We start from the raw sequence: 14,815 nt of genomic DNA on the forward strand, positions 1-14,815 counted from the left end.
GAAATCATGAGGAGGCAATAGTACAATGTACAGGAAACCAAAACAAAACAAAAACTGGCAAGAAGTAAAAAAAAAAAAAGCCTGAATTTTGTGCTCCCATTTAATTTTTGAATCAATGACTGAACAATGGACTTAAGTTCTAGTTTTCTGATTGAAAATCAGGGAAAAGAATAATGCCTTGTGGGACAGTCAAGAGGATGAAATGAGATAAGGTAAAAATATAAAAATTACATGATTATATTTGGAATTGTTTTTATTTAAGACCTGGAGGGTTTAGGAAAGAAAATTCCTTCCCCCTTCTCTTACTCAGAAGATTTCTCTTTAGATATCAGAACATGACTAGTTTCCTTAAGTTTTTCCCATTTTGGGGCTCTCTAAGCAGATTAATTGAGAAAAGGATAATCATGTGCTAGATAGTTTTAGAAATACTAATACCTCTATTTAGTAAAAGGGCAGTATGTCACATAAGTGAAACTTAACAACAACAACAAAAGAACCATTCAGAATTTAAATTTCAATATTGAAAAAAGAAATTATTCAAAATTATTCATTGTAAGCAAAATAACCTGATAAGACAAGAGTAATGGAGTCATGCCACTCAGAAACCTCAAGGGTAGGAACAGGCTTTGCTAGGTTGTTTTTCCAGCTATTTTTAATAACAGAAGAATAGAGCAGAGTTAAAAAGAGAAACCATTTAAAATAGATATTATCCAACAGACTCTCAATATATCAACTGATCCTTACCTGGCAGTGCTGAAGCTCAATCAGAGCAGCCCTCAGGGCAGATGAAAGCATGCTTTGCTTGAGCCATTTACCCAGAGAGAAATACAGCTGTGCCAGAAAAATGCCATGAAAATTTAAAACCAGAGTGAAAGATACTTTGGTAGAAATAACGCTTCTCTTAACTATTACTTGGGTGATGTAGTAGGACCGAGTGTTATGTTGGATTGGATAATTTCAGGGTGAATATAATCAAATCAGAGAACCAAAGTGAGAGATAAAATGGCTTACAGTGTAAGTAGGTATCAAGCTGGAGTGGAAGAAAATAATCTTTTGAAATGATTGAGATGGCTTTATGGTATCCACAAGCACAGGTCATTGGGCTAGTAAGTGAAGAGACTGTGGACAGCTCTGCTAGGACAGTCATGTTTAGGATGGCTGGTGACTCTTCTCTTTCCTCTTCCAGTTTATATTTCTTGGGAATGAGAGAAAAAAAAGCCCCCAATAACGAGTTTCTTAATCTTACCACATCAATCTCCGTGTTGGAATGTCCCATGTTACAAACGATGCAGCTATTCTTCATACGGTCCAAGTGCTCTCTGGTTACCACATTCTTGTTACCTTAAAAACAGAAGAGATATCGACATGGAAAGAAATGAAGTTGGACCCCTACCTCAGACCATATGTGAAATTTTACTTGACCTAAAAGTAAGAGCTAAAACTATAAAACTCTTAGTAGAACAAAGGAATAAATCTTTTTGGTCTTGGGTTAGGCAAAAGTTTCTTAGATATAACACCTAAAGTACAAGCCACGAAAGAAAAAATAAACTTGTACTGCAAATGATATCATCAAGAAACTGAAAAGACAACACACAAATGGGACAAAATATTTACAAAGCATATATCTGGTAAGGGACTTGTATCTAAAATTTATTAAGAACTCTTACAACTCGGGGCACCTGGGTGGCTCAGTGGTTGGGCCACTGCCTTCGGCTCGGGTCATGATCTCAGGGTCCTGGGATTGAGTCCCGCATCGGGCTCTCTGCTCAGCAGGGAGCCTGCTTCCTCCTCTCTCTCTCTCTGCCTGCCTCTCTGCCTACTTGTGATTTCTCTCTGTCAAATAAATAAATAAAATCTTTAAAAAAAAAAAAAAAAAAAGAACTCTTACAACTCAATAATAAAAAGGCAACCAACCCAAATAAAAAATGAGCAAAGGCTCTGAATAGACATTTATCAAAAGAAGAAGTACAAAAGAAAATGTGTCAATATGCACATGAAAAGATGTTCAACATTATTACTCATTACAGAAATGCAAGTCAAAAACCACATTAAGGGGTGTTGTGGCTCAGTCCGTGGAGCGTGTGACTCTGGATCTTGGGGTTGTGAGTTTGAGCCCCATACTGGGTGTAGAGATTACTTGGATAAAAGTACTTAAAAAACAAAACCACAATAAAACACCATTTCACACCTACTAGGATGGCTATAGTAAAAACAACAGATAATAACAAGTGTTGGAAAGGATGTGGAGAAATTGTAACCCCCATGCATTCTTAGTGGGAGTGTAATGGTGCCACCTATTTGGAAAAGCTTGGCAATTCCTCAAAATATTAAAAATAGAGTTATCATCATATGATCCAGCAATTCCTAGATATATATAGGTAGGTAAGGATGGAAAACATGTTTGCAGGAAAACATGGTACACAATGTTCATAGCAACATTATTTGAAATAGCCAAAAGTGTAAACAATCCAAATGCCCACCAACCAATGAACGATAAACAAAATGTTGTATATCCTTAAAATGAAATATAATTCACCAATAAAAAGGAATGAAATATCAACATATACTACCATATGGATGAAACTCGAAAACACTATGCTAAGTAAAAAAAAAAAGCTAGTTACAAGAGATCACATACTGTATAATTCCATTGATATGAAATAGACAAATCTATAAAAACAAAGAAATTAATGGTTGCATAGGGCTCAAGAAAGGTAGAGTGAAAGAATGCGGACTGACTGCTTACGGTATGGGATTTATTTTGGGGGGTGGTGTAGTTTCTGGAATCAGACATTCTACAACTTCACTAAAAACCACTGAACTGAAATGCCTGGGTGGCTCAGTTGGTTAAGTGGCTGCCTTCAGCTCAGGTCATGATACCAGCATTCCTGGGATCGAGTCCCACATCGGGCTCCTTACTCAGCAGGGAACCTGCTTTCTCTATGTCTCTTCCTGCCATTCTGTCTGCATGTGCTCGCGCTCTCTCTCTCTCTCTCTCTGACAAATAAATAAATAAATAAAATCTGAAAACAAACAAATAAACAAACAAACACTGAACTATATACTTAAGAGGGTAAATTTTATGGTATGTGAATTATCTCAATAAAAAAATTAGATTGTGGTCATGGTTGTATTACCCTGTGAATTTGCTAGAAAATACTGAAAGGCATACTTAAAATAAGTGAAATGTATTGTTTCTGAATCATATCTCAATAAAGCTATAAAAAAAGATATAAGGGGGTTGATGCGAAGCAAGAACAGTTTCTTATGGTCCCTCTTCTCTGCCCCCATCTCACCCTGAGCCTACAAATATATTTTTAATCTTAAATATTCTCATTTTCCTTCTCTAAAATATAATTAAAAATAAAAACCAGTGTTCTAGGGGCACCTGTGTGGCTCAGTGGGTTAAGCCTCTGCCTTCGGCTCAGGTCATGATCTCAGGGTCCCGGGATCGAGTCGGGCTCTCTGCTCAGCGGGGAGCCTGCTCCCCACCCCCACCCTGCCTGTCTCTCTGCCTGCTTGTGATCTCTCTCTCTCTGTCAAATAAATAAATAAAATCTTTAAAAAAAACAAAAGAACAAACAAAAAAACCAGTGTTCTAGCATTTATGGTCCCACCATAAAGACAAAGTATCTCAGCCCAAGGAAACTAGCCATTTCTGCATATTCCTCTCTACAATTCCAATCTGTCTCCTTGGGAATTAATACAACTACCTTTCCCACTTTCTCTAACTATGAATTTTGCTCTAGGCCTGCTTTAATTACAGAGACTAGAGAGAAATATACTTTACTTTTGGAAGTAAAATAAAAAATCAAATGTACAAATATAAGATCTGGTTTCCCAAATAAAACTTATCTCTAGCCATCTTCGTGGTAATTACAGAACAGTTAAAGGGGAACTTTCCTCTAGGGATAACCTAGATGTTATATACTTTTGGTCAGAGTTCTAAAGAGTGGGAAGAACATGAAAGATTGACTGATTTTGTAGACTTCTGTATCTGGCTTTTCGAGTTTGGTTTATTCAGAACATTTCTGGTCATTTTTCACTTGTTCCATGAAAGCATTCCCAAGTGCCATTCCACTGTCCGTGTCAAAAGCATACCTGTACAGGTAATAACAATATCCACTTGTCGGATGACCTCATTTAATTTCACCAGTCGAAATCCATCCATACTGTAAAAATAAAGCATGATCAATTAACAAAGGCAATTGGGAGGCTTTTGCCACAGAACCTCAAAAGCTATCACTAAGTTCCTTCAGTACCTGCAATGTCATTTCTTGATATAGCTAGATTATTCTTAGCAGTGAAAAATTCAAACCATCTCCTTAAGTTCATACAGGACAGAAATAAAGGTTTCTTTGGATCACTGCAACTTAATTCTTCCTGAAAACAGAGACCTAGGGGTTATCATGAGCTTCCTAAACTGAGTTCCTAGAAAGTGCAATTTAGCCACTGAATCTTACCCCATTGAAATTATTCTCCCCAAGATCATCAACAATCTTCTGGATAATAAATAAATAATAATAATAAATAATATATATAATATATGTTATATAATAAATAAATCTTAGACTCTTACACCACTTAATTCCTGCATTAAACATTATTTACCTTCTTAAAACTATACTCCTTAGAGTCCATGATACTGTTCTCTCCTGGTTTTCCTCCCACTTTTCTGATTATTCCTTTTTAGTCTTACTCAGTCTTTAAGAGCTGGTACTCTGTACAGTTCTGCCCTGATTCTTTTCTTTATTCTTTCAGTATTTATCCATACCCTCCCCTTGACTGTAAATGACTCTTCTTGTTGGCTGATTTGCACAAATCTATCTTTAGGTTAATGCTCTCTGAAGCTTCAGAGCCTTGGATCAAATTATCTATTGGATAGCTTCTCCTGGATGTCCCATAAGAATATCAAATTTATTGGGTTTCAACAAAACTTCATTATCTTTTCTGCACTCCTAAACCCTATTTCTTCTTTTGTATTTTCTTCTTGATCAACAGCATTACTGTTCACCCAAGTGTATGAGCCAGATAAACTAAAATGTCCTAGCTTACCCTCTTCTTCCCAGTTGAAGTTGTCACCAAATCTGGTTGTTTTTCCTTAACTCTTTAAAATCTCCTGAATCGGTACCCTGCTCTCCATATATGCTGGCCTTGTGTATGCTCAGGTCTTATTACCTCTTGCCTGGATTCCTACAGTAGCCCCTGGCCCGATGTCATCATCTCTAGGTTTATGTCTATCTAATTTAGTTTGCAGAGTAATTTCCCTACATGCAATTTAGATCAAGTCACTTCCTTGCTTAAAGTATTTCAGTGAGATTGCCTGTTCTCAGGATAAGACCTAAATATTTATCAGATATATGATCATTTTCACATAGGATTCCTACCTTAGATATTACCACTCCCCCAAATATATCCCCTCTGCCAACTACATTAAAGTATTTCGATCTTTTTTAAATGTGCCACGTTCTCTCCTTCCTCGGTGACTATGCTCCTTGTGATGTTCCTTATACCTGGAACTTACGTCCAAACTAAGACATGACTTATACCAAGTTTCAAGGCTCAGCTCTATTGACATCTCTTCCTACCCTGCCTCTTTGCTCTTTAGTTAGGTGCTTCTCCTTTGGCTCCTATAGGACCACGTACTGTTTACCGCCATCAGAGCACTTATTCCACTCACATTGGTTTTTTGTGTACTAATAAAGCAGGACCTTGCCTCATTCATATATTCATCTTATACATCCTAAGCACAGAGCACAGTACCTATCATACAGTAAGTGATCAGTTCATGTCTATAAGAGAATCTGAATCATTGTCTCAATCAGTATTAAAACATGTTAATGAACCCTGATTCAGAGAAAGCCAACAAATCTACTGGGGAAATTATGGACGAGACAGGAACTATTTTTTAACCTTTACTTTAGAAATAATTTCAAACTTAAGTATTACAAAAATAGTACAAACTCCCCTATACCCTTCACTCAGAGATAGCAGATTTTATTTGGATTTGCCTGATGTTTCCTCCTGAGGAGATTCAGGTCATACTTTTAGGAAAAGAGTATCACAGAAGTGTTCTCAGTGCATCACATCAGAAAGGATCTGATGCCAACTTATTTCTTTTTTGATCATTGTTTTCAGAGGGAGAAGGGTTGTGGTGCCTGGATGGCTCAGCTGGTGGAACATGCAACTCTTGATCTTGGGGTCATGAGCTCAAGCCTCACATTGGGTATAGAGCTTACTGTAAAAAAAAAAAAAGGGAGGATTATATATGGAGAAGGTAAGGAGTTATTTGTTCTTCGGCTCAAGTCATTCCCTTTAAGGATTTCCACAGGAATTCAAAATTTTAGCTTCTCTGATAATCTCTGCTTTCTCGGAGCAGAGCTACTTGATCTTTGGAAGAGGGAAGCTTACAGTTAATAGCAGCATCTCTAAGGATCTGGGCCCCTCTAAGATAAAATGTGGCATTAACCAGGCCATTCTCTGGTGATAGTTACAAGATCCCAATAGATGGTGGCACAGAGGAAAAAGCGAGTTTCATTTTGCATGCTTACCAGGCTTGAAGAGCACAGATGGGGTCGATCTCAGTTACATACACAATAGAGCCCATGGCTTTTAGGGCAGCACAGCACCCCTTCCCCACCTGAAGACGGGGGAGAGTACACATAATAAGGAAAGTCAGTGAGAAAACAACATCTCAAAGCTTCTGGTGAACTGTACCCCATTTTCCGCCCCCAAAAGCAATTTCACTGAATAGACTCATGCTTGGGGAAAAACAAGAAAAAACAAATAAATGAATGCAGTTCATAAACAAACTCCTAACTCCCGTTCAGCACGTGCACATACATAAGAACACCCACACTCATGATTTATAATCAAAACACAAGCTACGAGAACATCACAAACAGGGTGCTGGAACAAGTCAGAAAATCAACTTGAGAAAAAATGGCAAAAATGCAAAGGAAAAAAGAAACCAGAGGGCCTCTACAATTACTTTTTTTCCCATCTAGAGTGGTGAGTGAATGTATTCTCACATCCCTTAAATAAAAGAATCTGGTATATTTCAACAAAATCATATTTTATATACCTAGTAAGTGAAAAGTTATGCTTTACCTCTCCATAGCCACAGACCACCACCTGCTTTCCACCAAACATCATGTCTGTTGTCCTTTTAAGTCTAAGGGAAGAAAAACCATTAAATCAGAAAAATCTTCTCTCATTTCTCCTTTAAGATTAGAATGGGTACCTTTGATTTCACGTTTATTTGTTTGTTGCATTCTGAAAGAAAGCCTGGTTTCTGTGCTATCCAATGACTAGAAAGAAAGGTTGAATAAAATACGTATTTTCTCACTCCATGCTATCCAATCAATTCCAGCTACAGGTGAGGGGTTTTTTTCTTTTTTCCTCTTGTCTTGGGAGTGGTGCAGAAGACAAGAAGCTGTAGACTGCAAAATAACTTTTAAATAAAAAGCAATATACATTTATCATATAATTTTTGGAAATAGAATAAAAATAACATTTTTTGTTTAGGAGACAAAGCTCTAGCTTAATGGAAACATTATTCGGTTTTATTTAATGAGACAGAAATGTAGAAGATAACCTTGATAAATGAGTGCTACATTTAGCAGTGTCAGAAGGGACAACAAGTCCCTCATTAATTCCACACAGAGGGTAATAGGTGGCGAGAGGGAGAAGAGCTTGGACATGCACAATACTGACTGCAAGAGAGAGTGAGCTTTCTGGGGCTGATTCTTTCTCAGACCTGCTCTACTTTTTTGTCTCTGATTCTCTATGAAGCTAGAATAAATGTCCTTATTGTTTTTAGAGTCTCTTGGAAGAACCTGTAGCAATAGGTTCTGGTTTCTCTTTGGGTTGAGCTAGTGTCCCTTCTCTAGGAATCCCTCATTAGGCAGAAGAAAGTTCTCAACTAAAACCAGTCTATTCTGAGACAGACAGTTCCTACAAATATTTGTCACTCTTTCTGTTCACTTATCTGCTTACCTCTCCTGTTGAAAACAGTCTATAAGAGTAGGAATCCTGTTTTTTTAAAGATTTGACAACTCCTCAGGAGGAACAAGTAGAACTCCATGAGCCTCAGTGAAACTCAGTAAATAGCAAATACTATTCAGCCATCAAAAAGAATGAAGTCTTGCCATTTTCAACAACATGGATGGAGCTAAAGAGCATAATGCTAAGTGAAATAGCCAGTCGGGAAAAAACAAATACGATACAGTCTTACTCATATGTGGAATTTAAGAAACAAAACAAATGAGCACAGGAAAAAAAGAGAGAGAATGAGTGAGATGTCTAGAAATAGACCTTCTTCTTCTTCTTTTTTTTAAAGAAATAGAATGCAAGTTAGTGTAGCCACTTTGGAAAACAGTTTGGAGATTCCTTAAGAAATTAAAAATAGAGTTGCGCCTGGGTGGCTCAGTGGGTTAAAGTCTCTGCCTTCGGCTCAGTCATGATCCCAGCGTCCTGGGATCGAGCCCCGCATAGGGCTCTCTGCTCAGCAGGGAGCCTGCTTTCTCCCCTCTCTCTCTGCCTGCCTCTCTGCCTACTTGTGATCTCTGTCTGTCAAATAAATAAATAAAATCTTTAAAAAAAAAAAGAAATTACAAATAGAGCTACCCTATGACCCTGCAACTGCACTACTGGGTATTTACGCCAAAGATACAGATGTAGTGAAAAGAAGGGCCATCTGTACCCCAATGTTCATAGCAGCAATGGCCACAGTCGCCAAACTGTGGCAAGAACCAAGATGCCCTTCAACAGACGAATGGATAAAGAAGATATGGTCCATTTATACAATGGAGTATTATGTCTCCATCAGAAAGGATGAATACCCAACTTTTGTATCAACATGGATGGAACTGGAAGAGATTATGCTGAGTGAAATAAGTCAAGCAGAGAGAGTCAATTACCATATGGTTTCACTTACTTGTGGAGCATAAGGAATAACACGGAGGACATTGGGAGATGGAGAGGAGGAGTGAGTTGGGGGAAATCAGAGGGGGAGACAAACCATGAGAGACTGTAGACTCTGAGAAACAAACTGAGGGTTTTGGAGGGTGGGAGGTGAGTGGCTGAGTGAGCCTGGTGGTGGGTATTATGGAGGGCACGTATTGCATGGAGCACTGGGTATGCTGCATAAAAAATGAATTTTAGAACATTGAAAGAAAATAAAATTAAAATTAAAAATTAAAAAAAAAAAAAGAAAAGATACAGACTCATAACTATAGAGAACAAATTGATAAGTTACCAGCGGGAAGGAGGGTGGGACCATGGGTGAAATAGGTGATAAGAATTAAGGAGAGCACTTGGGATGAACACCAAGTGATGTATTAAATTGCTGAGTCACTATACTGTACACCTGAAATTAATGTAACAGTGTATGTTAACATAAATAAATTAATTAGTTAATTAAATTTTAAAAATATATCAATTAAGTGCAGAGGCCTTTCTTATTGAGTGAAGAGAATAAGTCTAGCTGGGTTACTATCATACTCAAAAGTCATGGTTTAGGAGAATGGTCCTGGAATGGTTATCACAGCAAAGAAAATCAACAGATTTTACTTATGAGCTTCCGTTGCTTTACTCTTGAGCTTTTCTGCCTCTCTTCCTCAAGGGATATCAGCTGCAAAGCTATTCATCGAAGCTATTCACGTAAGCTATAACACTTTTATGTAACCAAAACAAGGCACAGTCTATAAACAGATTGATGGATTGAGAATTCATTTACATGTACAATCTGTCTGATAAAACTATTGACTCTATAGAAATAATAATTAGCAATAAATTGAATTTACATTAAATATCTGCCTCCCTCCAAAAGATTTTAAAGTAAAAAGCTTCCCTTAAAATCTAATTCAATCCAGAACTTATTTCATCCTAGAAAGAAGGACAAGGGAACTAATGTTGAACACTAGATTCTTACCTTATCTTACTTAATCCTCTCAATAACTCTATGATGTAGGACTTATTGTCACCATTTTACAGATAAGGGAATAGGTGCAGAGAGGCTAAATAACTATTCCAAACATAAATGATAGAGCCAACAGTCAAACCAGGCCTTCTGGCTCTAACACCTGTGGTGTTGCAAACTGCCTACGGTCCAGACTCATTAGTAATGTGCCCCACAGGCCCACTCTTAGCTTTTCCATTAACCTAAACATGATAGAAACCATTTGGCTTGGCAATATTCTAAACCGACTTCATGGTTTCATGGAGGGAATTACTGACTTCTCAACAAGGATGAAGGATTATCTGGACACAAGTGTAGAAACAGAAACTGGGCATTAGAAGAACATAGTATTTGGTATACACCTAAGTAGATTTTTCAGACTTAATTTAAAAGATTTAAAAGACTAGAAATGCCTCTGGGATTGACTTTTTGCTCACCACAACTTTCCAGATGGCCAGAGAATTACATGCTGGTTGGAATTTAAAAACTAGTAACATTACCTAGAACAGGAATACCAGGTGCCTTTTCCCAAATCATTCAAAGATTCTTAGTTTATGACTTTAGTTACTGACTTGCAGGCCTGATAGGGTCACAAAGTAAAAATTTTGCCATCAATAGATAGAGGCCAGTCTGGTTTTTTAAGTGAAACAAATATACTTTGTCATAGGGATAGCAATGGTAGATCTGGGTTATAAAATACTGAGTATGATGTAGTGATAGATCCAGAGGTGCTACCTGAATGATTTCTAGAAATAACCAAAACTAAAAAACTCAGAACCCCAATTCAACAACTAAGTTCATTCCAAAGACAACAAAATATTACCCATCTAGAATTGATTCACGGCAACAGTAGAGGTTGTCAAATTTCTGTTTGGTGACCGAGTCATTGACGTTCATGGCAGGAACACACAGCTTCCCAGCCTTGGATAGCTGGTACAGCCTGAGGATGAGGGAAGTCACGAAGAACGCAAAACAGTGAGATACTGCAACCTACTGTCAGTTTCATAACAAATTACAGAAATATGTTGTATGGGCATGAGAGCATGAGACATGCTAGTTTCATCCCATCAGGTGTATCTAGAGAAATAAAGGTTACCTTTTTAAAGTTTGTATACAGCTGAGAAATGAAGATTTTAGTTACAAGGCATGTGGGGATCTCTGACCCACTTCCAAATTTGAAGAATTAAAATGTAAAATTTTAAATTGCTTATTAATTTTATTCCCCTTTTACATTATACAAAGAGTAACTTTAAGTATTATTTGAATCCCACCACTCTAATGCAGCAATTTTAACTTTCAAATAGTCTCAATTTTATAATCTCAATATATATACATCATATAAATATGTGTTATCTACATACAGGAGTTTTATTTTAAGTTGAATCAACTAAAACTTAGACCCAGGTATTTTATTCAAAATTCATCCCCTTCTAAGAGTCTAAAGGTATGGTATATTCAAAAAGATTACACTATATTGAAGCAGTGATGGTGGCTTATTCAGAATTTACTTCCCTAAAACTTACCTTGCATACTTTCAGTTCTTGATGAATGAATAATAGTAAACAGAAACTATTTTAATTTTACTGAGGGATTTTCTGCTCATTTGAGAAACAGAAACCCAAATCCTTGTTCTCTAAGTAAAAATGTAAGCTCTATGAGTTTTGCCCAGCTAGATCCCTAGCACAGTTCCTAGAAGTTCCTGGCTCTTGTAGAAATTAAATAAATATCTATGGAATGAATAAATTCATCTAAAAAGGACAAACAGTCAATTCATTTAGATGACTAGAAAATACGAGGACCATACTTGTTCCCTTACCTGTCCCCAACTCCCAATTTTAGGTTTATTATTTGCATTGTTAAAAACAAAAACAAAACAAAAGCAAAAACAAACAATCAAAACCACAAGTGTGCAAACTTAGATCTCAATACCTCAGAGAAGGTTCCGATTTTTAACATATTGTATTCTATAGGTATGTGATTATCAGAATATATATCTAGGCTGCATAAAACCAGGTACATCCATGTCAAATCTTACCTATGGACTCCAGTAACACTCTCCTCTACTATGCCCTTGATTTTCTTGAACATATTAGGGTACTTCTTATAAATCCAGTGAGTAAGATCCCCTCCATCGTCCAATATCTGCAAAAATAAGCATCAATAATACCATTTATTTTACCAAAGGCTCAGGGTTTCCAGGTTGCTCTGGGTCTTTTATCCCAATTTCTAACTGCCAATTTACAGATATTTCAAATTTCCCATATGGTTATGGGAAGTTACTTAAAGCCAATACAATGACCAGTCATTACACTGAAGTAAAATATGAGGGGTGAAAAGCCAAACTGTAATTCTCAGAGCCAAATGACCTTCTCACATAGCCCATCTACTATATCAAAACACACAGCAACAAATGAGGATTTTTCTTCTGAACTAATAGCTTAAGTGGCTATCTAGACAACTAGTTCCTGAATACACTGTGGATAATCAGAAAGCCTGACCTTGAAATTAGCATATTTCTAACCAGTTATATTCAGGACTTCAAATATATTCAGTCAAGGCTTAGTTTAAATGAAGCCAGATAATTAGTCTCCCTTCTAGAACAATGGGTTATAAAACTGTATTTGTTAATCCTTCACTTCTCCCAAAGCACAGGCACTCTCCCACCCAAAATATCAGGCAGCACTGAAGGGTTTTGCCTAGCGAAACCTCACACTCTCTATAAACCAAATTAAAAATAACTAGGGAACTGTGCAGCATGTAGGTGTGCAAGCTTGCCTCTGAACAGCTCATCACTATTTCAGGTTGGGATTAAAGATAAACACAATGCTGTGCCCACTGGAGCTTTCATCAGCGGAGGAAAGTTTTTGAATTATAAATAAGCTAAAGAAAGACCAGCTTGGAACGCTCTTAGGCACTAGGCTGTGGCACTTCAGCCCTTCACCTAGCTGTCAGAAATGCTTAGCAGGACTTTCCAAATGATGATCCCTGGGAAGTCCCCACAGAACTGAGTTGCTCCCTTTTGGCACGCACCCTCTCATCAAATATCAACTCTACTACAAGTTGCCAAAATGCCATCCTGGACCCCTGCATACACAAAATCCCCCACCTCGTGTCTGCCACTTCATCTCTTTTTTGCTTCTACTCTTGCTCATAACCTCTTTTCTCTGACTCAACTGAAGTTTATTTGAGAGCAGGGATCCAAGGCAAGACTCATTAAAACACACTGGATCCATTCTATAAGTTAATGCTCCCTTTTCTCCCAGTAGGAACCCTCAGAACAGATGCCTTGAGAAATGAAAAGGCTTCTTAGAGTTTCTCTCTCCCTTTCTGCATGTATGGAACCCCTCCTAGAGTTCTCCCTTGCAGCCTCTGATCCCTAGTCATATAAAAAAGTCAGAGATGAAAAATACTGAGCAATTGGAAACTCTGGTCTTAAGTCCCACTATTCTTGTCTGCTTTTCTCTTTTAACAGAGGTATCTAATACAGGCAGGTAATTGCTATCCCTAATATTTATTTAATGAATGTAACCCATAATTCTCACCACTATGTTATTCTATTACAGAAATTCTTGCCACCAGGGAATCTTCCTGAGGCTGGAAAGCAAGTAAACGTATTAGATCTTGACAGGATCCCAAGAGGAATGGCCTCTATTTTCTGGGGTGACAATGGTTTTTATCCTTGTCTTATTTTCTTCATCAGCTGTTCCAGCAGTTTGTGCTGGCCCTATAGTCTGTAAATGCTCTCTGGTTGCAATCCCATGTCCTTCCCATGTTCTCGACTCTAAAATTGATGTTCTATTCCCCACAGAAACCCCCTGGCCCATCTCCTTTAGGTCTTGTCAGTCATACTTCTTCCAGTCACTGTTAAACTCTGTGGGAATGAGCTGACTCATCTCACAGCTGACTCCTCCCTCCCTTTCAGGGTATTAACACAGCTTCCTCGAAACAGCAAGTGGTGCAATGTAACCTGCATCACAGAATCCAGAAAGAGGTTGCTTCCTTCTTTGTGTTCCAAGTGAGGCCTACTCTGCAATTTTTAGCCACAAGCAATAGCTGGACTGGAGCTTCAAGGGCCCTTTTTTTCAGTTGATTCCCTAGTTTATCATCTCCTTCATATGCAAAATGTTTGTGAAAAAGGAGTGCTTCATACTTTGTGCAGCTTTTTGCTTCTCTGTGACTCTAAGCTGCTATCGGCCTTGGAGAACTTGGTCTTTTCAAAAATGAACTGAAATTAAATGAAGCAAAATAAAAAACCCCAAAACTTTTTGCTTAGGCATCTTTCTTAAAGTGGAAAATAAAGAGTAGAAAATTTGAACTTGGAACTCCTCATATTTACTATAAATTTAGCCCGTGATTCTAGAGAAAAGCCAAGTACCACAGGAGCTATATGTGTATGTGTGTTTGTGTGTGCATTTTCATTATTGTTGTTGGAGGGAGGAGGTAGGTAGCGAATGGTAACTCATTAACATGGAACCAGCCATGTGTGAACCCTGAGCAGTATTTTAATGCTGCTGATGAATATAAATGTTTCTCAAGATCAGCACCAACAATTTTAGCACTTTGAGGCTAAGTTCAATATTCTTAGGGTACCCTAAACATAAGCATCCAGTTCTGCTGGAAGCCAAGATAAAATAGAAAAGGAAGTATTTTCCTTCCTTCCTGTTGGGACACACTCTCCCAGACCATAGCTCCCCACTCTGTCCCCACCAAATTCCTCTAGAATTGTGCTAGCAGAAATCTAACCCACCATGTTTGGCTGCCAGCCCTCCACATTCACACATCTATCAATGCACCACCAAAAGTCATCTTCTGACTCTCCTTTCCAGGCAAAGACAGGGAATCCTAAGAAAAGAG

The 14,815-nt window shown here is 37.8% G+C and overlaps 1 protein-coding gene and 1 long non-coding RNA gene across 9 annotated transcripts in view; one reads left to right on the top strand and one right to left on the bottom strand.

Moving 5' to 3' along the window:
• Positions 1 to 14,815, top strand: part of LOC309845745 — a 413,192-nt gene that overhangs the window by 194,359 nt on the left and 204,018 nt on the right. The gene's annotated exons all lie outside the window — the stretch shown is intronic.
• The window catches only part of AHCYL2 (adenosylhomocysteinase like 2), a 165,138-nt gene that overhangs the window by 12,258 nt on the left and 138,065 nt on the right, over positions 1 to 14,815 (bottom strand). For all 8 annotated transcript variants that reach the window (XM_082694022.1, XM_082694021.1, XM_082694025.1 and 5 more), the window contains 7 exons: positions 14,709 to 14,803; positions 11,997 to 12,103; positions 10,785 to 10,901; positions 7,111 to 7,174; positions 6,552 to 6,640; positions 4,102 to 4,172; positions 1,247 to 1,341 (listed from right to left, as the gene is read on the bottom strand). In XM_082694022.1, coding sequence (XP_082550148.1) covers positions 1,247 to 1,341; positions 4,102 to 4,172; positions 6,552 to 6,640; positions 7,111 to 7,174; positions 10,785 to 10,901; positions 11,997 to 12,103; positions 14,709 to 14,803 — 638 coding nt within the window. The remainder of the gene's footprint in view (positions 1 to 1,246; positions 1,342 to 4,101; positions 4,173 to 6,551; positions 6,641 to 7,110; positions 7,175 to 10,784; positions 10,902 to 11,996; positions 12,104 to 14,708; positions 14,804 to 14,815) is intronic.

This window comes from Mustela nivalis, assembly GCF_964662115.1.
Source record: "Mustela nivalis genome assembly, chromosome: 12".
NCBI classification, from domain to species: Eukaryota; Metazoa; Chordata; class Mammalia; order Carnivora; family Mustelidae; genus Mustela; species Mustela nivalis.